The sequence below is a fragment of the Dipodomys spectabilis genome, unplaced genomic scaffold (genome assembly GCF_019054845.1).
Source record: "Dipodomys spectabilis isolate Male_0828 unplaced genomic scaffold, ASM1905484v1 ptg000059l, whole genome shotgun sequence".
In the NCBI taxonomy this organism is placed as follows: domain Eukaryota; kingdom Metazoa; phylum Chordata; class Mammalia; order Rodentia; family Heteromyidae; genus Dipodomys; species Dipodomys spectabilis.
Window position 1 is genome coordinate 440839 of NW_024870736.1, and position 25836 is coordinate 466674.

General features: G+C 43.2%; 1 protein-coding gene across 1 annotated transcript in view; it reads right to left on the reverse strand.

Annotated features, from left to right (window-relative positions):
- The window catches only part of Slc22a23 (solute carrier family 22 member 23), a 194802-nt gene that overhangs the window by 17437 nt on the left and 151529 nt on the right, over positions 1 to 25836 (reverse strand). Inside the window, exons 5-6 of the mRNA XM_042680305.1 lie at positions 11231 to 11358; positions 1382 to 1484 (exon numbers count right to left, since the gene is read on the reverse strand). Coding sequence (XP_042536239.1) covers positions 1382 to 1484; positions 11231 to 11358 — 231 coding nt within the window. The remainder of the gene's footprint in view (positions 1 to 1381; positions 1485 to 11230; positions 11359 to 25836) is intronic.

Below are 25836 nucleotides of genomic sequence, written 5' to 3' on the forward strand. Positions count from 1 at the left end.
GGCATGGGCCCAGGCAAAAAGTATGACTCTATCTCAAAATAACCAATGAGGAAAAGGGCTTGAAGCATAACTCAATGGTACTGCCTCTGCCTAGCATGTGTGATACCTTGAATTCAAGCTCCAGTACTGCCAAAAAAAGAAGGAAGAAAAAGAAAGAGAAGTCATTCAATCCCTAATACCTCCACTAGCCTAGCAGTGCCCACATCAGACTGCTAGGCAGGGAGGTGAGGCCTGGGGGGCTCTGGGCCTGGCCACTGTGTGGCTATGGCTGGTCTCTTGCCCACCTGGGCCTCAGATGAGGAGGATTAGATCTTTGCTTTTCTGTTGTTTGGCAGTGAACCTTTCTACACCCCTCAAAAGTGAAATTTAGCCTGGGACCCCAATACTGAGGACTGACTTAATAGAGCTGCGTTGAACAAAAAGAGTTGTTGGGAATAGTAGTTCCTGTCTTTGGCCTTGTGTTATCTAACAGCAGCCCTGAGATCTTTCACAAAAACATGTAAGCCTGTTTCCCCAGATCACCTATATATAACTCCTACGGAGAGTGCAAAACCTCACATGGCTCTAACTCTGAAGGGGCCCGTGTTGTCAGGACAGATAGGATCAGTGAGATGCCAAGTTGAGACAGGAAGAACCTTCCATGTACACTGAACCCAGGGACAAGGGCTGCTACCAAACAAAGGGGCAAAGGGGCCATAGGCCCAGCTGGTGGTGTGAGCAACCCCTGGAAAGGCCTTAGAGTAGGCTGCTTGCTGGTGTGTGTGTGGGGGGGGGCGGGGGCAGGGCCAGCTACAAACAGGGAACATAATCACTGTAGCCTGGGTGGAGGATCTGGCCAAGCCCCTGTTTCAAGCCCCTCTCTGACATAGTGCCTGCAACCTCCAACCATGGAGTTTCCTCCCATTGTGCACCTGAAGGAGGCACCTCTGTGCATCTTTGTTTCCCTCAGAGGTAGATGGGGAAGAAGCCACCTCCTAAAGCTTCATCAGACCCGGGGCAAAGGAGACCACTGACATTGCTCTTGTAAAATATAGTGACTGTGCTAATGATACATCTATGCAGGACCTAGCTGGGCCTCCTGACTTTTTCCTGCCTCATGTATCTGGGAGCTCTAGCATGGAGCAGGACACAGGGGAGGATGGCCAGCCGGCTAGGCTCAGTGTGCCAAGTGCCCTAGGCTTTCTGGTGAAGTGGACAGTGACAAGGCCTTGCTACCCTTTAGACCCAGTTAAGCAGCTCTGCTGGTGAACCACCTCTTTTGGGGCCCTTTTCACAGAGAGCTGGCTCAAGGAGCAGGCACAGGGAAGGCTAGGATTCCAAGTGGAGTTGGGGTAAAGAAGAGGTTCTTCCCAACTCAGCCCTGTGTGCCCCTGTGACTCACGAGTTTACACACAGGACCACGATGTTCTTCCACAGGTTTCGGGTTCCTACCACCTTCACGATGCACACTTTCTTGGGCCTTCGGGAAAGCTCCTTCTCCAGCTCTGCAAGAAATGAAGTCTGTGAGCCTGGGCAGGACAGAAGTCTCTGGATGGGAGGCACTCCATGGCCCCCAGCAGGGGATAGAAAGCTTTCTTTTCTTTAAGTCAGGGGATATAGCATGTAGGTTTTCAGTACAGAGATGTGCTCACAAAGCTAACTTCACAGTTCAAACTTCTGTGTGATACCAGCAGTTGGTTCAGAGTATACTTGGACTCTGTGTTTTCCCTGCACACACACTGGGCTCACAAGATAATCAGGCAGCACCGGCTCCTGCACTTTTGAGCACAGCTCTCCTTAGTAGTATCCTAGGCCCTGTGCAAACAAGGCAAGCAGTTCTTTACCTTGTAGAATCTGCATCCATCTGTGCACATGTCACAGACCTGGAGAGCTGTGGCTGACGTGTGCCTTCACTTCGGGGGACAGAATGTTCCAGGGTTGCAGATCTTTGGATCTGAAAATGTGTCTGTGTGTGTACCCATCTGTGCATGTACCACAGTATGTGTATGCATGTTTTAATTAATGGTAAAAAAATGCTTGGGAGCTGGGGCTGGTGTGTAGCACATGCTTAGCTTCAGTGAGTCCCTGGGTCCCACACCCAGCACCCCAAAACTGAGCCCAAACAGGCCTTTGAGATCTGCATGATACAGATGTTTCAGCGTGAAGGGATATGACTAGCTGTAAAGCTGGGAGGCTGGGGCACTGGCAAGGCTCACCAGTTCTGAAAGCCATTCTTACTGGAGCCTAACAAATGTTACCTGAACCAGGCCAGCAATTTGACAAAGTCCTGAGCTGATGTGCCAAGCCGACAGGGAAATTTAAAACAAGGCCGGGGCCTGCAGGAGCTGGCTGGCCACCTGCTGGTGAGCAGCAGTGCCTCACAGTCTTTGGGGCCCCTCTGCGCCCCAGACTGGGGCGCAGCTCCTTGTGGAGCAATCCTCTACTTAGGGACTAAAACAGAAAAGAAAAACTCATAGACCAAGTGGAGCCGTTGCCCTTATTTCTTTTATCTTTTATCTTTCCCCCCTTTGGTTTATCTCTTATTGTCACTGTTTTTTATTTCGGTACCCTCTGTATTGTATATATGTGTATCTGATTTGGGGATGGGAAGGGAAATCACAGAAATGGTGAAACAAGGACAAAGGGTGAAACAATGCAACAGTGATACTTACAAGACACTGTGTTAGAAATGAACTTTATACCTTGCAGGGGGTGGGGGGAGAGGACAGTCCAGGGGAGGGATAGTGGGAGAAAATGAGGGATGGGGTAACACTGTTCAACAAGAAGTGTACTCATTTCCTTTCTTATGTAATTATAACCCCTCTGTATATCACCTCTACAAAAAATAAATAAGTAAAAATAATTCCATAACAAAAAAAATAAGGAAAGACTGAGAGAGTGTCACAGGCAAGAGGAGACGTGGCGTGAGCAAGGCAACAGTTAATGATAATCCTAAAACTAGTGTCCACGCCTTAATTTTTTTTTATTGTGAAAATACCATACAGAGGGGTTACAATTACGTGGGCAAGATAATGAGTACATTTCTTATCAAGCATTGTTGCCTCCTCCGTTGTTTCCCCTTCCCATCCCTTCCCATCTCCACCTCTCCCCGTACCCACTCCTTAATTTTTATAAACATGTCATGGTAATACCAGACCTTAGCAATGGAGGAAACTAAGTCAGGAATACACAGAGGTTCTTTGCTGTCTCAACACCTTTCCTGCAAAGATGAAACTATCCAAAAATAAGAAATGTACTTAAATAAAAACTATCGGTGGGGACAGAGAGGCTTCTGCCTACAGAGGAAGCCTTTTATAAGTGCCTAGAAGCACATGTAGTCACCTTGCTATCTGTGGGGTTTTTAGCCTCAGATTCAGCCACTCACATATTGAAAGCATTTGAAGAAACAATCTATACTGAACGTGAGCAGGTGTTCTTGGCATCATTCCCTAAACAACACCGTGTAATAACTGTTTCACTCACATCTTATCAGGGATGGGAGACGGTGTCGAGGTGACTACGGAACATGGTGGCTGAAGCAAATACCGTGCCGCTCTATACAAGGGACTTGAGCATCTGTGCACTGTGTCCACCGGGGTCCTGGCACCAGTTTCCTGACGTGGCAGGATGCTCTGAGCCCCCGGAGGTGGGGCTGCACCTTTGCAGCACTCTCTAGACCATGCACTGGTGCCTTCAAGGATTCCCACCCCAACTTTACCTCTCCTCTTCTGTCTCATTTGTCACAAACCTCATTCATTACAGTTTGAAGGAAGATATGTTGTTTCAAATAGGCAGCTGAGAATCTTTTATTAAGCACTTTCTTTTGGAGATAGGCCTCACTGTGTGGCTCAGGACTCCTGGACTCCTGGGCTCAAGTGACCTTTCTGCCTTAGCCTTCAGAGTACCTGGGATAATAGGGACAAGCTACCACACTGGACTTCATTTAAACAAACTCTTCAAGACTCATTTTCACCAGTCAGATAATGAAAGGGACAGGAAAAAAATCTTTTGTTTGACTGACAGAGACCATGCCTCCTGAGTTTCCAGAACTTCCTTCCTTCCTCCTCTTCTACCTCTTCTTCTTCCTCCTCCTCCTCCTCTTGGGTCCCCCTCCGCCTCCCCTTCTTCCTCCTCCTACTTTTTTTTTTTGGTTGGTTGTAGGACTTGAATTCAGGGCCTGGGATTTGTCTCTGAGCTTTTGTGTTCAAGGCTAATGTTCTACCACTTTGAGCAGCAGCTCCACTTCTTGTTTTCAGGATAAGAGTCTCATGGACTTTTCTGCCTAGGCTGGCTTCAATCCATGATTTGGGGATCCAGCCTCCTGAGTAGTTAGATTACAGGCAGGAGCCACTGTTACACAGCTCTTTCTTCTTATGTTTAGGGGTAGAAATTGAGGTCTATAAACAAGCTTGCATAGCTAGAGTTTCAGCTGCTGTGTGGGATGTTGTAGGTAGGATGACTGTGCTCAGAGGCTTACCTTAGACCAAAAGAACATCACCTGATCTAAAAAATACTAAAGCTAAAAGGAGGTGTGGCTTAAGTGGTAGAACACACATGCCTAGTAAGCCATGAGGTCCTGAGTCTGAGTGGAGGATGTAAATTCGATGTACACACTCCCTTTCTCTATTGGTTCAAAGCTAAAATACACTCATGAGTCATGGGGATTGCCACTATTTCTCAGAAGGACAATCTTCCAAGAAGAAAATATAAATATTCATTAGTAAAAATCCATTATGCAAGTTTAAACTTGCTCGTTCTGTTTTTTCCAATGTGGCCCATTCTCAACTGCTAATACCTTACTGTGTATGAAATATGATGTTAAAGAACCTACAACAATTGCATTATGACTTGAGTTTTCTTTTTAATAACATTAAACCTGAGAGCCAAGTCTAAGAATCGACTGTAGTCTACAGAAGTAACTGCATTATTCTCAACAGAATTAAGTTAACCTTTCCAGGGCTATTGATACTTTGTCAGGGTCTCTGTTACTCACATCATCAGCTCATCAACAACAACAGAAAACTTCTTCAATGCTAGGCATGCTTTGGGACAAAACCCAACAAACTCTGAGCTGTAAGAAATATTAACTGGGAAGTAATTGAAAAATGAGAAATGCTTTTTACATTTTTTAGTCATCAGATGGAAGCCTAGGTACTTTTCTGGAGATAAAAGGGGCTAAGAAAGGCTCCTGGGTGGTTGATCATCTATGAGCAACAGGAATGCTGCTGACACTTTTTTTTTTTTTTGCAGAACTGGGGTTTCAATTTGGGGCCTTGGGCTTTCTTGGCAGATGCTTTACCAATTTGGCCCACACCTCCAATCTTTTTTTTTTGGTCCTTGTTATTTTTCTTACAAGACCTTCTATTTTTGCCTGGGACTGGCCTTGGACTGTGATTCTCTTCTCTATACCTCTATACCTCTAGCTGGGATTACCAAGCCAGCATACTGTTGCCTTTTTGACTTAAAAACCCTGAGAAATACAAGCAGAACCTACTAAATTTTGACAAGCCAAGTATGTCTAGCACCTTTGTGCAGCTTCTGTTCCTCCCTATTTCCTTGACCCATGTGGTTAATGCGGAAGCTCTGGGAGCAATGATGGCCTGACAGGTCTGGGCTGAAGCCAGCTCTGTGCTTCTGTTGGCTTCTTTGGGAAAGCTGTACACGCTATCTTCCTAATGCAAGGTTTTGCTTCCTTCAGATTAACTATGGTCTGGAAATATTACATGAAAAATTCCAGAAATAAGTAATTTCTAAGTTATAGCATTTCTTTTAGTATATTGTCACAGTTGGTCTATTTTGTTGTTGTTAATTTTACTGTGCCTAATTTGTAAATTAAACTTTATCACAGGTATGTGTGTACACACACACACACACACACACACACACACACACACACACACACACACACTGTCCTGGAACACATCTGTGCCTGTGGAGAAGGGAGTGCTGCTGTTTGATCCAAGCCCAGGTCTGTAATTAGGATGACATGCTGCTGTGAGGACCACATGCAGGAAGGTGAGATGTCTTTGCAGTTTCTGGGCGTACACACATCCCTCTGGCTTTGTGCCTAGCAACTGCACCTGGCTCCTTACCACCACGGCAAGAGGCAAAGGTGGCCCTGGAAGTCGGCCCTGGCCTCTCTGCACCTGGGGATGTAGGTGTGAGAGTGTGGCTTCCAAAGGACAGCTGAGGAAGGAGGCAGTGGCACTCACTGGCCAGGCTCAGCAGGTGCACAGAGGGGACCTAAGTTGGCCTCGTGGGGCAAGGAGCTTGCCAGGCTGCAATCTTTGTGCACAGTTCTATTGTGGAAGTGGCAAATGTGCTGGGAAACAGCAGTTTCAGACATGATGACCAAGAAAAGACAAAAAGAAATGAAGGAGGGGAGGAGAAGGGAAAGGATGTTGGGGAGGGAGAAGGAGGAGAAAAAATACAAGTCACACTACAAGCACCAGAGCAGGGCGGTGGCTCTGAAGCCTGGTCCATTCAGTACAGATTGTGCTTGCTGTCTTTATTGCCAGCAGCCCTCCTTCCTTTGAATATGAAGCTAGAATGGTGACACTTAGCAACTTGAGTGAATGTGCTTTTGGCATTTGAATATTGTTACCAAATGACCCAGAGCCAAAGATCTATGCACATTGCCAACACTTGACCCAGCACTGCATTCCTGCATGGTCTCTTGACCACCAAGTGAGAGCAGTCATACTTCACTCAGGTCAAAGGCAAAGGCCCTGGGGGCAAACCTTCCTTTCATCTATTGTGAGTGCTGTGACTTTACCTAGTGCAGGGAATGTTGTGGTCTGGCCCTGGTTACCTTCCTGTCACTGCAGGCTCAGAACAGATTTATGAGACAGGGAGAAGGGCAAGGGAAGATTTCAGCTCTACCTCTGCTCAGGGCTGGGAGAGCCCTGTGTGGCCTCTGATGGGTCCACTTGGTTCACCATACTACAGTGGGGTTTCCTGCACAGGACCAAGGACACTTGCTTTGTTCCCCAGGTGAGGACGAGGGCTGTGCACGTGCTTCCCTCCACTGGGCTGCCTTCCATGAAATGCTCCTTCCCCTGGGGTACCCCAGAATGGAGGTCACTGCTCCCTGCACTCATCTTCTTTGGTTCCCAATGCCCACCTGCCAAGTAGGGGGAACAGGAGCTCCCTCCCTCACAAGGCTCTGCTGTGGATGAAATGCATGGCAGACACATTTGGAACCAGCAAAACTTCCATTCCTGCTATAAATGTTCACAATCTTGAGAGCTGTGACCCAGGAAGGAGAGCTGTCAAACATATTTTGACCACTGTGGGAATGATGCCTAGAACAAGTCCAAACATCTAGAGAAATTTAGCTATATAGCCCTTTAAGAACATCAGGCATGCATGCTCAAAAAGATTAAGTGAATTTGGAAAGCAGTATGGAGGCTCCTCAAAAGACTCCATATAGAGCTCCCCTATGACCAGCAATCCCACTTTTAAGGCACTTACCCACATGATCACAAACAAGACCATACTAAAGCTACCAGCACAACTATGTTTATTGCAGTATTATTTACCATAGCTAAGATATGGAACCAACCCAGATGCCCCTCAATAGATGAATGGATCAAGAAAATGTGGTGCGCGCGTGTGCGCGCGCGCGCGCGCGCGCGCGCGCGCACACACACACACACACACACACACACACACACAATGGAAGTCTATGCCTCCATCAGAAAGAATGACATTGCTCCATTTGTTAGGAAATGGAAAGATGGGAAAAATTATATTAAGTGAAGTAAGCCAGGCCCAAAGAAACATAGGTCCCATGGTTTCCCTTATTTGCAATAACTAGTATATGTCTAGGACAAGTAGAAAAGGTCAAAAGCTATGTACATATGACCAGATAAGATGATGTTTAGCAAAATGAACCTGAAGATAGGGACAAAAGTGTTTTTTTTCTTTCTTGCTATTGTTTCTAAGGTATTATAGTGAACCATGTGATTTTTTTGTTGCTTTGTATGTCCCTCCCCCACAGTATAACCCCTCTTTTCACTGTATTTGATGTCAGTCTAATTTGGGGAGGGAAAGGGAAAAAACAAAAAGTTTAAATAGGGATACAGGTTGACCTATTGTAACAATGAGATATACAAGACACTATGTTGAAAATGAGTTTTACAATTTAGGTGGGGGTTGGGGGGTGAGGGGATGTAGTTGTGGAGGTGGGAGGGAAGGGATGGTAGGGGATAAACAAAGGAGGAGGCAACAATGCTTGATAGGAAATGTACTCACTACCTTGCTCATGTAACTGTAACCCCTCTGTACAGTATTTTTACAATAAAAAACTTATTAAAAAAGATTAAGTGAAGGCAGCTTTAAAATTTTGGAAGATCAAGGTTTTCTTTAGTAGAAACCAAAGGCTAGGATACATTAACATAGCAAGAGCAGCCCTTTCTGTTCCCTATTCCTACAGCCAAGCTCTGATGTGCTGAGTGGTGATAGAATGAGCATTCCTAACCCTCCCTGGTTGCAGAAGACCCAGGCTTGTGTGCTCCATCGATATTGATGGAAGGCCTGTTACCTGTCAGGTCTCCTTTGCAGTTAGGAGTATGACAGTCGGCTTTGCTGCACAGGATCTGCCTGGCCAAGCCTCACTGCTCTGCTGGGGTGGAGGCAGTGATAAGGAGTCCCATATAGCCTGCCTCACAGCTGGGAAAAAGGCAAAAGCGTAGACAGGTTCACAGCTTTAACAATATGAGAATGAGGGCTGACTTAGGCTGAAGGAGTTGGTCAAAATAGGGTGGGAAATCTGTATGAGGAGGAAGAGTATCTGAGCCAATGAAGACTAGTGATGCTGGGGAGGAAAGGTGAGATGGAGCAGGTTTTCAGGCTACTAGGAAGAACTGGGGTCACTTTCAAAGGTGCCAGATGGGGCAAGAAGACTTGGTAAGATGATGCTGTGAGGAGATCATGTCTGATGCGGCTCTGGAGGTGGACCAGTGGTTGGCTAGAGAGGAGCCAGGGAAGAGTCTGGTGCTAGATGAGGTGGTGTGGAGTTTTAAGCTAAGGAAGATGGAAGGGGCAGATCTGAACATGGGGAATAGACATGCTGTGTTCTATACAGTAGTGTCATTAATGCCACAGACGTGGGAGGTGGCAGAGCCAGAGGTAGCTGTGACAGTGCCTAACGATGACCTCTGGGATGAGTGGGAGGGAAGACACTCCTCTTTGGTAAGCATCAAGAGGGATCAGCCATCTCTGGATCAGCCTCCTGCCTAGGATGTCAGATAGAGATAAGCACTGACACAACTTACAAGCAAATGGGGGAAAGAGTTAATGCCGCTTTCTAAAAATAGGAGGGAAATGAATCAGTGTAATTATAATTGAGAAAACAAGGTTTTCCCAGACAATATTTTAACTTGAAAGAAGTGGAGTGTGATGATTTAATTAGGGAGAGGCTGGAAATGAAAATACTGTGAGACCAGAGAGGAACCACTTGCTAATAAAAGGGGGCTTGGAGGTGTTCAGAGAAATTATCTGATGGTTCAAAACAGGCAAACCCAGCCCCAAGGGGAAGCCTCAGTACTCATCCCTTTCTACACATTCTGATCCCTCTCTACCCCTGTCTCCTGGGTTCAAGTCCCAGCTCAACTACTTAGTAGGTATGTGACCTTTGGCAAGGCCACTAGCTTCTCTGCAAATGGGGATCATTATAGTACCTCCTCATAGTTCTGTTAAGAAAAAATAGGGTAAATCATGGTATTTAGGACTAAATATGAAGTGTGAGTTGGTATTTGTGATCACTTAGAACTGGGGCTGGCATGTAAGCACCATGTGTTTTCTTGTCTTCTGTCACTGCCCCTAGAGAGAAGGGACTGGTGTCTCTTTGTGGCAGCAGCAGTCAACACTCTTCTCATGGACCAGTCAGATCTTGCTTATATCTTTCTTCATAACAGGGAAACCAGAACTTCACGTTAACTGACTCCACCTGGGTGGAGAGACTAGGTAGACATGCATCACCCAACCTGGCAGAGGCGGAGATTCCATCCTGGCTGAACAGTAGCACCCAAAAGCTCTAGACCTTCTGAGTCCACAGTCTAAAGAAAAGCCTGGCTAAGTATTATGGGCGTCCACAACCCAGGGTTCTCTTACGTCTCTTGCCCTGTCAGGAATAGAGGGCGGCAGGGTACATTGTCCTATTTGGTGCAAGCCTCTGCTCACCTGTGCCTCGGAGCTATGCTCACCAGCTATTTCTACTGTGGTCATTTGCCACCATACTCCACTCACTGGCCTCCACTACCTCACCCCTCCAAACAGTGTGTACATCTAACCCTTCCTGTCAACATGTATCCCTGCCTGTGAGCTTCCTGAGCAAGGCATGACCTGTTTCCTTCTCTGCTCTTCAAGTAACAAGGAATTTAGGAAATATCTGTTGAATAAATGAATGAACCAGTGATCACCACAAGGATTTCTAATCATGGAGAAAATGTGCACACCCTCACCCTCTCTTGGATGAGGCCTGTGGATTATTTTCCTAGGGAATTTTACATGTTTGGTTAGTATGGTTGGTCAGGATCTGGGAACCACGGAAAACAAGTGGTTTTCCAAAGGTGACCCCTAGGCCACTTGCATCAGAGTGTTTGCTAGTGCTTATTATGAAGGCAAGTTCTCAAGTCTCAGTCAGATCTACTAGGTCAGTATCTCTGGGTGCCAGGGAGGGGCCCAGAAATGTGGATGGGAATGACTTTCTTATGGCACTTATGGACCTCAGCTTGAAAGCCCCACCTAGCTAGTAGCAATACCCCTCATTCACAGACTTCTAAGGAGCTGAAGCATGTTATAAAAACAGTTCATGTTCCCAGATCTTCTCTTGCCCAACAAATAGGTTATGACCAGAAATAAGACAATGGTAGCTCTCTGAAGGTCAAGCTTGGGACAAGAGAGCATGAAGGCCATTCACACTCTGAGGCAGAGCTCTACCTGGCAAGGCAGGCAGACAAGGCTGACGCCACATATACCAGATGTAGCCAGATATCCCCTGGTGAAGACCAGGTATATGCCAGTCTTAAGCCACACGTGTGGATCTGGGCAAGAAGTAGAACACCAGAATGTGTTTGACTTATCATGAAAGAATCATTCCCAGGAAGTGGAGAGAATTCCCATTTACTCCCATTCCATGGCTCTAGCTGCTACTGATGCTCTGCAGACCATGTGGGTAAAAGAGAAAGGAATGGCTGGATAGACAGCTGTTTGGGAGAGCAGAGCTGGCCGGCTGTGGTGCACTCACCTGGCATCACACCCTTGATATCGCTCTCGGGGCTCATACAGTTCTTCTGTGTGAAGTGCAGGATCAACTTCTTTGCAGACTCGAACTGCTGGGTAGCCATCAGCCACCGGAGGGACTCAGGAAATATCCTTTAAAAACACAAAAGGAATTGCTGAATGTCTTTTGAGTCTACAGGGCATCAAGAAGCTGGGAGAAATGGACCTCTATGTAGCAGCTGGATGGTCAACAACCCCCCTGGGAGAGATGAGACTGTGAGCACAGAAATTTTCTTTTATAAAGTGTGAAAATTCAGGCTTTTAAATACAAACATAAAAGAATAGAATGTCTTGACTTCAGTTTTCTTCCTGCTCAGCTACATTTCCAGTCCTAGGATTTTATTGGCCAATTGGAGATTAGTCTGTTTAGCTGATTAGTCTGTTTAGGCTGGTTCAGATCTGCAATTCTCAGATCTCAGCCTCCTGAGTAGTTAGGATTATAGGCACAAGCCACTTGTACCAGGCAGAATATTGTTACACTTAAGAGTTACTCTTAGTGGACAAACCTGGCCATTATTTTTTAGCCTTTGCTTGTTTCAAGGCTGAGACTTGCAGCTTCCCTTCAGAATTATCTCTATTTTGCTTGTAATTAAGCATCATTGTGACAGTGCACAGTGGTTTTCAAGTCTGACCAGCAACAGAATCTTTCCTTTTTTAAAAAAATGAAATTCTGTAAGAGTCCCATCATGGGAAAAATATTTACAAGACTGTCAAAAAGAACAATCTGACCATTTGGCGCACTGTGTAAAGGTCTAGACAGTTGATGGTTTAGCTTTTGAGGGGGAAATCTTTGTTGTAATCTAACACTTTTGAACATAGCCATGTGTCAGTAAAACTTTATTACTTTGTTCCTAACAAGAGGGGCAAAAAGTAGAAATCAAAGTTAAGGATGGTACCTGCTCTAGTTATCATCCTGTTTTATTTTAGTTACATAGTTTCCAAATAACATGATGGACACTGGTAAAGAGTTATTTTTTCAACCTACCACCCATCTTGCTGGCTCAGGAGAGTCTTTAAGTGGATCCAGCAGTTTGAATATTACTGGGACCCTCAGATGGAAAGGGACAATAATATGTTTCAAATTGTAGCAGCTCAATAAATATGAAAAAAATACTCAATATCTCTGCCATCAAGGAAATGTAAAAATCAAAATCATTGAGATTTTATATCTCATTCCAGTCAGAATGGCCAATATTAAGAATATGAGCAACAACAAATGCTGGTAGGGATTCAAGGGTGTACCCTAGTGTACTGTGGGATTCAAATGAGTATAACCACTATGGAAGATATAATGAGATTTCTCACAAAACTAAAAATAGAACTACTTTATGATCCAATGACACACTCTTGGGCCTCTGTCTGAAAGATTATAAGTAAGGATGAAATGAAGGCACCTGTATACTCTTGCAGCACTATTCACAATAGCCAAGTTAGGGCAACAGTCTTGATGCCCTAAACCAACAGATGGATCAAGAAAAATGTGGAAAATGTATGTGTGAGCATGCATGTGCACACACACACACATACACAATAGAATTTTATTTATCCATCAGGAAAAATAATATTATGTAATTTGCAGGGCAATAGATGGACTTGGGGAAAATTATATTGAGTAAAGTAAACTAAGCTCAGAGAGACAGAGGATACATGTTTTCTCTCAAATGTGGACGTTAAGCCTAACATGTATTTGAAAGCACACACAGACACACACACACACACACATACAATCGAACTGACTAAAGAATGGCATACACAGGAGTGAGATTCCATGCTGTAATCCCTTTGAACAATTAATAGGCGGGTTAACAAAATGAATACCAGGAAGCTTCAGCTTCACCCCAGGGGGCAGGGACTAAAAAGAGAGGGGTAGGTGAATAGAGAGGAAGGATTGGCAAATATAGCCATAATACTCAATGTACATACATGAAAACTGAACAAGGAAACTTGAGATGTGTGGAGACAGGATTGGCTAGGGAGACTGTTGGAAAGGGAGACCCTGATCAAGATATATTGTATAGAGCCAGGCACCAGTTGCTCACACCCATAATCCTAGCTACTCAGGAGGCTGAGATCTGAGGATCACTTTTCAAAGCCAGCCTGGGCAGGAAAGTCCATGAGTTTTTTTTCTCCAATTATCCACCAAAAAGCCACCAGAAAACTGGAAGTGGTGCTGTGACTCAAAGTGGTAGAGCACTAGACTTGGGCAAAAGAACTCAGGAACATTGCCCAGGCCCCAAATTCAAACCTACAAGTCAGAAGTCAGAAGTAGAGCTGTGGCTCAAGTGCCACCCTTAAACAAACAAACAAACAACAACAACAACAAAAAAAAAAACTGAGGGATAGTGCTTAGGCCCTTAGTTCAAGCCCCAGGAGTGGCACCAAAAAAATGCACTGTACAGGTAAATTCACACGTTAAATGGAAACTACTTGGTACAACTATTTGAAAAAAAAGAAAAACTGTAGGCACTTATTTTCTCTAACAATCAAAATTAAAATTAATGTTTGTTTTACTGGCTTCTTAATTATTAAAATTTGTTCTGAATAATAGAATTTAAATAAGCAGAAACATTCAATATAACATGACATTAGCATTTCATAGGTATTAAAATCTAGCATACTAGAGATTTTCTTTCTAATGAAGTAATCTAACCCATCTATATTATTTCCATCTTGATGATATCTATGGCTGTACTGTCTTTTTCTAATTTCTCAATAAAAACAGATTATTAATGACCATTTTTCACTACATGCATTTAAAACTTCACAGTTGCATCCAAGTACCATTGTACCTATATGTTTTGATACTCTATAAACACTTTGTGATTTTCATTAGCATTCTCCCTTCCTTATGGCAAAAGATATAAATATGCTAATTTGACAGCACAGCTATTTCACAGGTGTTAGACCTCTGAAGCATCAAAATAGGCTTACAACATGTAGATGACCTTTTAAGATAACATTACTTATGTCCAATGTTTATGGACACTAATTCAACAGCAGGGAGTCACAAACCCAGGCTGTATAGGGGAAAAGCAAAAGGGGTAGTAGGGAGGGCTGCAGCCAACTTTCCAACCCTGGGATGTTCTTGTCACACCAGTCATCTTCTTTACTGAGCCTAAAACATTGCCCCCAGAGTGGGCAGCCCTGTGGTGATGGGTTTCTCCTACATACTGCTTTGACCCCTGGATGGAAGGTGGGGAGCTCAGAAGCCTCACATGTCTTCAAAATCAAGCCCTAAGTTATGCATACAAGGCAGCCATTTTTGTTCTTGAATTTTCATCATGGTAGGCACAGAAGGGTTGTGCTGGATCCACAGAGCCCTTAAGCCACATGGGACGATTCTCTGTTCTTCCCAGGTTTCAGAGCTATAAGCAGAGACCACAGCCCTGCCGGAGGCCTCACAAGCAATGCAGTAGAGCCCAGACCTCTGGGACACTGCCTGATCATGAGTGGCCATTTGCTATTTAGCTTTTTTGTATCATCCAAGGTCAGATCTACAGAAAACAGTTTCAACAACTGAAGTCTGGCAACAGGACAGAGACATTCTTGAGAAGTGATCATGATGAACAAGTCCTTTGTAGAGAATCTGAGAATCCCAAAACTTATAGAAAGGGGTTCAAGCACAGTATCACTTTCCAAGGTAGGGAGTGAGTGTGGGTCATCTTGGAGCTTAGACTTTTACTGGGCACCAAATCAACTTTTTCCTAATACATACTGAGCATCGACAGCACAAATCCAACTCAGATGGATATGCTCCTAACCACATGTATTATAGAAGGAGACCTCTGTAAATACACAGGTAAGAAAGTACACACATATATACAAATCCGAACAGTGCTAGGGGAATTGGGCAGGGTCCAGATGGAATGTGTTGAGGTGGGAGTAGATGAAGGGCAGAATTATGTTGTATTTGGGAAGCTGCCTGCTGGTGTGAGAAAATAAGGGATGAGGAGGAGGGAGGTCAGTCCGGGCATGGGAAGACCCTAGACATTTAGAATCCGAAGAGCAGTACCCACGGGATCAGTGCTCTCCTAGGAGATGTGGGCAGCTCTCTTGTAGCTAAGAGGCTGTCTCTAGACTCAGATGGATTGTAATCACCAGGTACTGTCCAACTAGTTTTGTATGTTAAATTTACTGTGTAGTGGCACTATTATTTACCATTTTACACATGGAAAACTCAGGCAGAGAATGTTCAAGTAGGTTGCTCAGGATCCCACAGGTAGTAAATGGCAGAGCTGGGATCTGAACCCTGACTGTGACTTGAGGGCCTACTTTCTCTCATTTAACTCAGTGGACAGGGCAGAACAGCCACACAAACCACCTAAATGGCCCTTAATGATTGGTGCCTCGGAAATGCTCTTCATCACACTTCCCCCAGCGTCCAGAATGCCTCAAGTCCAAAGGGCACATGTGGGGAGGACTTAAGTTTTACAATGTATTTAACTTTACTGCCAGTCATTAAGAACTCCTTGGGTTATAAGGCATTGAGAATGCCTGGAGAAAGTTGTTTTAGTTTGGATAATGTGTGGTGTGGTCACATTATGGGAACTTAATGAAAAAGTACATAATGTAATAATGGCATGCAAATAAAAAAGCCAGCCAACAGCCTAGCACTGGGGAGGAACATGAATGAGTCTATGAAAAACTGACCACATTTCAACCCCAAATAACAGAACACTGTGGTTAGGGGGTAGCTAGAGGCCATGGCTTCCTGCTTCCCCCACATGTGGATGGCAACAAAGTGCCCTAGAAGGTGACTTCTACCAGTCTCCTAGGGGACAGCTGTGCAGCTGGTGACCAGAGCAGCTGTGATCAGGATGCAGCACCTAATGTTGTTTTTCAGATCTCTGCAGCTGTCTAGTCAGGATGCATTTATGAAGAAAGGGAGAGGTATAAGCTGGGGAAAACCCAGACCCAGCAAATGGAAGCCAGTTCATGGAGCCATTAGCCTGCCTTGGACCATACGAGTAGACCAGAAGTTTCCAGAGCCAGTGTATTTAATTCTCTCCTTCATAATGGCACAGATTGGGAAATAAGGCACAGAAAGACCAGGATGGAGCTGGGTGTGGTGGTTCATGCCTGTAATCTCAGCGCTTGGAAGGCTCAGGCAGGAGGATCTCAAGTTCCAGGCCAGTCTGGGCTGCATAATGAGATCTTTGTCTAAAAAAAAACCCATACAACAACAACAACAACAAAATCTCGTTTTCATATCTTGGAGTTCATTTCAATTAGCATCATTTTATTTGGTACCCTGTATCATATATACAATCATCTGATTTGGGGAAGGGAAGGCAAATAACAAAATGGTGAGACAAAGGACAAAGGGTGAACCAATGCAACAGTGAGATTCATAAGACAGCATGTTGGAAATGAACTTTACAACTCGGCTGGAGTCGGCGGGGGGGGGGGGGGGTCGGGAGAGAGGTAAAGTGGGAGAAAAACAAGGGAGGGGCGACAATGTTTGACAAGAAATGTACCCATTACCTTGTGTATGTAACTTAACCTGTCTGTAATCATCTTTACAATAAGTTTTTTTTAAAAAAAAAGACACACAAAAAAGGGAAAGTAATTTCAAGGGCATTGTTTAGGACAACCCAGCTACTCAAAGACAGAGCTGGAATTTCACCTCCAACAGTCTGACCAGAATGAATTTTCAGGCTAGAAAGACTTTTCACACCTGACAAGCAATGGCGCCAAGAAGGTGGTTCATGGATTCTCAGTGCTTCTAAGGAAGGAGGAAGGACTAGGTAAACCTGGAAATATCTCTTTACTTACCTTGCTATTTGGGAAGTAAAGCATGGAGCAAACACAGAGCCCCGTGGGATGTAGAAGGGAGGATAGTTTTTTTTTAGCTCCTGAAGATCTGCTCAGGATGCGGATGCTCCCTGGAGCAGAAGGCTGGGGCCAGGGTCACTTAGGACGACTGTGAGGCTGTGTTTGAGAACTCCTGCCACCACTCCCTCTGGTTGAGAGCCTAATTCTCTTCCTACCTCACACATTTGAGTCCTCAGACTGGTTGCACACAGCAGAGCAGGAGGCAAGAATGCATTCTCACACCTGCAGGCATGTGCTAATTCACACAGGGCTCGCTGACGACAGTGTAGGCTGCACAGGTGGCACACTGGAGGCACTTACTAGTTTGCTAACAAATCCAGGTCAGGCAAAGATCCCCTCACCCTCAGCAGCAGCTACAGGCAGCTGCTCTCCTTGGGCACTGAGTCTCCAGCTCAGCTGGACTCTGACCCATCCTGTCCCAGCAGAGCTCCGGAGGGGACTGGGGGTAGACAGCTGTCAACTTGTGATGATAACATGTCTAAGGAACCTCTTGCCAAGGCACATGATGGATCTGACAGGCCTTATAGAAACGCCACAAATTTTTATGTACAATTCGGGGACTCAAAAGACCTGAACTGGCCTGAACCCATGGAGAAAGAGCAGGACTTGGATGGAAGACACGTAGCCTCTACCTATTTGTAAATGGAACTCCACAGGCATGCCACTGCAGAAATCCAAGTATTTTGATGACAGATCCTGAATGGTTCTCAATACTATTTACCTGGTAGTTTGGATAACAGTGGTAGAGCTGTGTCTGGGTCATGTGATATCCTGTGCTTAGTGCTTATTAACTGCAGGGCTGTGCAAGATATAGCTCACCTCATGTCCCTTTCCCTGCTAGAGATGGGAAAGTTCTAGTGAACCACAGCTTGGCTGAGGGACTGTTCTTCAAATAAGTTACTTTTATTTAAGACAAATCCATCCTGTACTTAATTAAAATACTAAGCTGGGCAATGGTGGCTCACACCTATAATCCTAGCTACTCAGGAGGCTGAGATCTGAGGATCATGGTTTAAAGCCAGCCTGGGCAGGAAAGTCTGTGAGACTCTTATCTTCAATTAACTAACAGAAAACCAGAAGTGGTGCTGTGGCTCAAAGTGGTAGAACACTAGCCTTGAGCTGAAGTGCTGAGAGACAGTGTCCAGGCCAAGAGTTCAAGCCCCACAACAGACAAAAAACAAAAACAAACAAACAAAAAACACACTTAAAATACTACAGACCTTCCCTCCCCCAATCAGTGGATGGAGAGACTGACAAAATGTATGTATATGTATATATATGTACACACCTAATGGAATATTATTTAGCCTTAATAAGTAAAGAGATTCTGATCCATGCAATGCTGTGGCTGAAGAGTGACCTGAAATTTCATAAATTGGAAACTTAATTCCCAGATTCATGCTTTGGTTGGAAGAGGGAACTTTGGGAGGTGGTCAGGGTTAACTACACTTATCAGGATGGGGCTGCCATGAAGGGCCCAGTGGCTTTATGAGAAGAGCTGTTTTGCTAAGTGAGGCCCTCTGTTATGTTGAAGCAAGAAGGGCCTTACCAGAAGTTAGTCATGCACTTAGACACCCCCCCCCCCCCCCGCCCCCAGCCTCTGGAAACCATGGGTTTATTTAATTCAGAATTTTTTATACATTATGTGATGTTGATGGTCTGCTATAGCAGCAGGATGAGCCTTAGGGACAGCATGTTCCGTGAGATAAGCCAGGCATAGGAAGGACAATTGTGTACAATCACAGAGTCACAGAGACTGAAAGCAAACAGTGTTTGCAAGGATGGTGCTGGGACAGGCAACAGGGAGTGCTTCAGAAGGGACAAAGTTGTCATGGCTATTTCACAGAATAGAAATGTTCTGGAAACATGAGGCGATGACAGCGACACATGCCGTGAACACTGAACTTATGGCAGCACTTTATATATTAATTTTATCATAATTAAAAATATTATAGAGAAGATTAAAGTCCTTCTGGGTGCCCCTGAGCCTCCTCTTTGCTGTCTCCCCTGAGCTAAGCCATAGATAACCCTGAAGAACCCAACTGTGACATGAGGCAGCTTTAGAATCATTCATAAGAGAGCAAAGTGACAAAACAGAACTGAGTGTCAGACACTGGGATCTCTAGTTAGGATTTGATCTATTCTCTCACCACCCATTAGAGACCCTATAACCTCATGCTCTGCCAGGCATGGCAGGCCTGGAACCTGGTCTATAGGGTTCTCTGTACCTCATGTCATGTTTACAGCATAATGAAAAGAGAGATATCAATTTATTAGCTGCAATGAAGTGTTGGCTTTTAAAGAGGTATGTGGAAGCTTGACACCAGTGGCTCATGCCTTTGTTTCTAGCTACTCAAGAGGCTGATACCTGGAACATTTTGCTTTGAAGAAAGCCTGGGCTAAAAAGTCTATAAGACTCCATCTCCAATGAATCAGCAAAATGATGGCCTGGAGGTATGGCTCAAATGGTAGAGCACTAGACATGAGCAAGCCAGCTGAGTGAAGAATGTGAGGTCAACTCCAAATGGATCAAAGACCTCGGAGTCAAAGCAGACACTCTGAAAACATTACAGGATGGAATAGGAGAAACCCTAGGTCTCCTTGGCGCAGGCTGAAATTTTCTTAATAGAGACCCGGAAACACAACAAATCAAAGAAAGGTTGGACAAATGGGATTGCATGAAGTTGCAGAGCTTCTGCATGGCAAAGGACATAGCTAGCAAGATCAATAGAAAGCCCACGGATTGGGAGAAGATCTTCACTACCTATACAACAGACAAGGGTCTCATATCTAAAATATACTTGGAACTCAAAAAATTAAATCCCCCAACAACAAATCCTCAAAGAAACAACTGCCCAATAAATAAGTGGGCTAAAGGCTTAAAGAGAAACTTCTCTGAAGAAGAAAGAAGGATGGCCAATAGACACATGAAGAAATGCTCAACCTCCCTAGCCATAAAAGAAATGCAAATCAAAACAACATTGAGATACCACCTCACTCCAGTTAGAATGGCAAATATCAAGAACTCTAACAACAGATGCTGGAGGGGATGTGGACAGAAGGGAACCTTACTTCATTGTTGGTGGGAGTGTAAACTTGTTCAACCACTTTGGAAAGCAGTATGGAGGTTCCTCAAAAGACTTCACATAGAGCTCCCCTATGACCCAGCAATCCTACTTTTGGGCACTTACCCAAATGTTTACAAACAAGACCACACTAAAGCTACCAGCACAACTATGTTTACTGCAGCATTATTTACTATAGCTAAGATATGGAACCAACCCAGATGCCCCTCAGTAGATGAATGGATCAAGAAAATGTGGTATATATACACAATGGAATTCTATGCCTCCATCAGAAAGAATGACATTGCCCCATTTGTTAGGAAATGTAAAAACTTGGAAAAAATTATATTAAGTGAAGTAAGCCAAGCCCAAAGAAACATAGGTCCCATGGTTTCCCTTATTTGCAATATCTAGTATATGTATGAGTCAAGCAGAAAAGGTCAGATAATGTGACGTTAGGAAAATGAACCCTTAGATATGTATTTTAATGTTTTTTTTTCTTTCATGCATTTGTTTCTAACTCATTTATAAGATTATTTCTTTGTTGCTTTGTATGTCCCTCCCCCACAATATAACCCCTGCTTTTCACTATGTTTGATGTCGGTATAATTTGTTGAGGAGATGGGGAAAAACAAGTCATTTAAGGATACAGGTGGACCTGTTGCAACAATGAGAAGTACAAGTTGTCATGTCGAAAACGAACTTTACAACGTTGGTGGGGGGGGGAGGAAGGAGAAGGATTGGGTGAGGGGCGGGGGGGGGGGGGAGGCTGGGAAGGGATGTGAAGGGTAAACAAAGGAGGAGGCTGCAATGCTTGATAAGAAATGTACGCATTATCTTGCCCATGTAATTGTAACCCCTCTGTACAGTATGTTCACAAAAAATTAAAATTAAAATTAAAAAAAAAAAGAATGTGAGGCCCCAGTTGCAACACACACGCGTGCGCACACACACACACACACACACACACACACACACACACACACACACACGAGTTGTATGGGGAATGCTCACATGGAAATTTCCTTAATGGATTATGTTAATGATGATAATGCATTAAGAGAGAAAAATTTCTCCACAATTATTTTGTGGGGGTGGGAGGTCAACGTTCTTGCTTCATCTCTTGAGGGCTGGGATTATAGGTATGTACTACCATGCTTGGCTGTCTGTGATTTCTTGATTAATATCAGTACTCCTCCAGGCTGAGTATAAGTGGCAGAAGCATCCTCTTTATCTCTAGCCCTAACCTTGACCATATTTTGCAAACCATGGTGATTTAGCATTTGACAGGAGTACAATGCTTCTGGCATACATCCCATTTTGTCCTCTTTCCTAGAATAAGGATCTGGCCAAACCTCATGCTCATCTGGTTTACATTCCACAGGTCTGTTTTACATTCCTGACAGCTGTAAAATTATCCATCAGAATCAGTAGTTAAAACTCACTATAGAACCAGATAATCATTAGAAGAACCCAGTAGGCATAGCCCTTAGAGAAGGTGGATAACATGGCAGGAACTACTCAACACCTCTCAATCATAACTCTCAATATTAATGGTCTTAACTTTCCAATTAAATGAAATAGATTGTCTAGTTAGATCAAAAGTCAAGATCCTTCTATCTGCTACCTTCAAGAGACACACCTTGCCCAAAAAACAAACATATTCTGAAAGTGAAAAGCCAGAAAAAAAAAATCTACTAAGCAAATGGCTCCTATAAACAGGTGGGAGTCGCAATCCTAATACCAGATAAAATAGGCTTCAAATTAAAATTAGCAAGAAGAAATAAAGAAGGATATTACATACTATAAAGGGATCACTCCTACAGGAGGATATAATAATTCTAAATATCTATTCACCAAATACTGGAGGACCAAAATTTATCCAAGAAACACTACTTTCCCTAAAATCACACATGGATCCAAAGACATTAATTGTTGGGGACTTTAACACACCACTCTCCCCACTGGATAGATCAACCTGGCAAAAACTCAACAGAGAAACCTATCTAAACAACTGCATAGACCAACTAGACTTAACAGACATCTACAGAATATTTCACCCAGCAGCAACACATGGTCTTCTCAGCAGCACGGGAACTTTCTCCAAAACAGATCACATTTTAGGTCATAAAGCAAATCTTTCCAAAGTCAGAAACACTAAATTTATTCCCTGCATTCCTTTAGACCACAAGGGAACAAAATTAGAACTCAACACCAAAAGCCACCAAAGAAAATCCTGTAACACATGGAGACTAAACAACACACTGTTGAACCACCAGTGGGTCACAGAAGAGAAAGGAAATTCAAATGTTCATGACACTTAACAAAAATGAACATATAAATTACCAGCTCCTCTGGGACACAGGAAAGGCATTATTCAGAGGAAAATTTATAGCTCTAAGTTCCTACATCAATAAATTAGAGAAATCTCAAACCAACTATTTAATGATGCACTTGAAGCTCCTTGAAAAAGAGCAACAAGACAAACCCCAACCCAGTAGATGGAAACAAATAATTAAAATTAAATCAGAATTAAATAAATTAGAGTCCAAAAACACCATAGAAACAATCAACAAAACAAAGAGTTGGTTATTCAAAAACAATTAACAAAATGGATAGACCCTTAACAGATCTTCCAAAAAAAAAGAAGATAATACACCTATAGAAACAAAATCAGAGATGAGAATGGAAACATCACCACAGAAACAACCATGATTCAGAACATTATAAGAGAATAATTCTCAAACCTTTATGCTAACAAATTTGAGAATTTGGGAGAAATGGAAGAATTCTAGTAAATATTGATATGACCAAACTAAAACAAGAAGATTTAAACCAACTAAACAGACCCATATCAAGCATCAAAATAGAAACAAGAGACCTCCCATCCAAGAAAAGCCCAGGAACAGATAGATTCCCAGTTGAGTTCTACAAGGCCTTCAAAGTAGAACTCACCAATACTCCTCCAACTCTTCAATTAAACTGAAAGTGAAAGTTGACTACCAAACTTTTTTTTTTTTTTTTTTCTGTAGGTTGTGGGACTTGAACTCTGGCATGGGTGCTGTCCCTCAGCTTTTCAGCTCAAGGCTAGTGCTCTACCATTTGAGCCACAGGCGCCACTTCTGGTTTTCAGGTGGTTTATTGGAGATAAGAGTCTTACGGCCTTTCCTGCAGGGGCTGGCTTTGAACTGTGATCCTCAGATCTCAGCCTCTTGAGAAGCTAGGATTACAGGTATGAGCCACCAGATCCTGGTTCCAAACTCTTTCTATGAAGCCAACATAACTCTCATCCCAAAACTAGACAGGACTCATCAAAGAAAGAGAACTATAGACCCATTTCTTTGATGAACATTGGTGCAAAACTTAACAAAATTCTGGCAATTGACTTCAACAATTCATCAAAAAAATCATACATTATGATCAAATGGGATTCATTTCAGGAATGCAAAGTTGGTTCAATATATGCAAATCAAATAATATAATTCATCACATCAACAAGAGCAAGGATAAAAACCACATGAGCATCTCAGTAGATGCAGAAAAATCATTTGACAAGATCCAACACCCCTTTATGATGAAAGCTCTGGAGAGACTAGGAATCCATGGAACCTTTCTCAATATAATAAATGCTATGTATGACAAACCTATAGCTAGCATTATACTTAATGATGAAAGGCTAAAGCCATTTCCTCTAATTTCAGGAACTAGACAAGGATGTCCACTCTCTCCACTTCTCTTCAACTTAGTATTAGAATGCCTACCTAGAGCAATACAGCAAGATACAAACATAAGTGGGATCCAAATAGGGAAAGATGAAATAAAACTTTCCCTCTTTGCAGATGACATGATTTTGTATGTAAAGAACCCCACGGACTCCACTCCCAAGTTACTCAAGCTGATTCGAAACTTTGGAAATGTTAGCCCTCAAAAATCAATGGCATTTCTGTATGCCAATAATGAGAAGAGTATGGCTGAAATCAGGAAAGCAACTCCTTTTGTAATGGCTCCCCCCAAAATAAAATACCTAGGAATTAACCAAAGAAGTAAAGGACCTCTATGATGAAAACTTTTTTTTAAAAAACCTGAAAAAGGAAATTAAAGCAGAGATAAGGAAGTAGAAACACTTCCCATGCTCCTGGATTGGGAGGATTAACATTATACAAATGGTAATATTGCCAAAGGCTATCTACAAATTCAATGCAATAGCCATCAATATCCCAACCTCATTCTTCAATGAAATAGAAAAAGCAATGCAACAATTTATATGGAACAATAAAAGACCCCAAAGCAAAAACAATCCTTAGCAGAAAGAACAGTGCTGGAGGAATATCCATACCAAATTTCAAACTCTATTACAAAGCCAGAGTAATCAAATCAGCTTGGTATTGGCACAAGAACAAACCTGAGGACCAATGGAATAGAACCGAAGACCCAGAAAAGGACCTATAGGCACCTAATCTGCAATAAATGAGCCAAAAAAATAGGATGAAGAAAGATAACCTCTTCAGTAAATGGTGTTGGCAAAATTGGTTAAACACATGTATAAAACTAAAGTTAGACCCTTGTATATCATCCTGCACCAGAATAATCAAATTCCAAATGGATCAGAGACCTTGAAGTCAAGCAGACGCCCTAAAAACATTACAGGAAGGAATAGGAGAAACTCTAGGGCTCCTTGGCACAGGCTGAGAACACAGAGATCCAGACCCAGAAAAGACAACAAATTAAAGAAAGGTTGGACAAATGGGATCACATTAAACTGCAGAACTTCTGCATGGCAAAGAACATAGCCAGCAAGATCAATAGAAAGCCTACAGATTGGGAGATCTTCATAGCCATACAATAGATGAGGGCCTCATATCTAAAACATACGTACAACATCTCACAACATCAAATCTAAAAAAAAATCCTCAAAGAAATACCGCTCCCCTCCCCCCCCATTAATAAGTGGGCTAAAGACTTACAGAGAGACTTCTCTGAAGAGGAGATAAGAATGGCCAATAGATAAATGAAGAAATGCTCAACATCTCTGACCATAAAAGAAATGCAAATTAAAATGACATTGAGATTCCACTTCACCCAAGTTAGAATGGCTATAATCAAGAAATCTAATAACAGATGCTGGAGGGGATGTGGCCAAAAGGGAACCCTACTGCACTGCTGGTGGGAGTGTAAACTTGTTCAACCACTTTGGAAAGCAGTATGGAGGTTCCTCAAAAGACTCACATAGAGCTTCCTTATAACTCAGCAATCCCTCTTCTGGGCATTTAACCAAATGATCACAAATAAGGCTATGCTAAAGCTACCAGCACAACTATGTTTATCACAGCATTATTCACCATAGCTAAGATATGGAACTAACCCAGATGCCTCTCAGTAGATGAATGGATCAAGAAAATGTGATATATATATATATATATATATATATATACACACATACACACACACACACACACACATACAAACACACTTTGCTTCCATCTGAAAGAATGACACGGCTGCATTTGTAAGGAAATGGAAAGACTTGGAAAAAATCCTATTAAGTGAAATAAGCCAGACCCAAAGAAATATAGGTCCCATTGTTCCTCTTATTTGCAATGATTAGTATACATCTAGGATAACCTTAGCAGAATAGCTCAATAGCTATGTACATATGACCATATAAGATGAC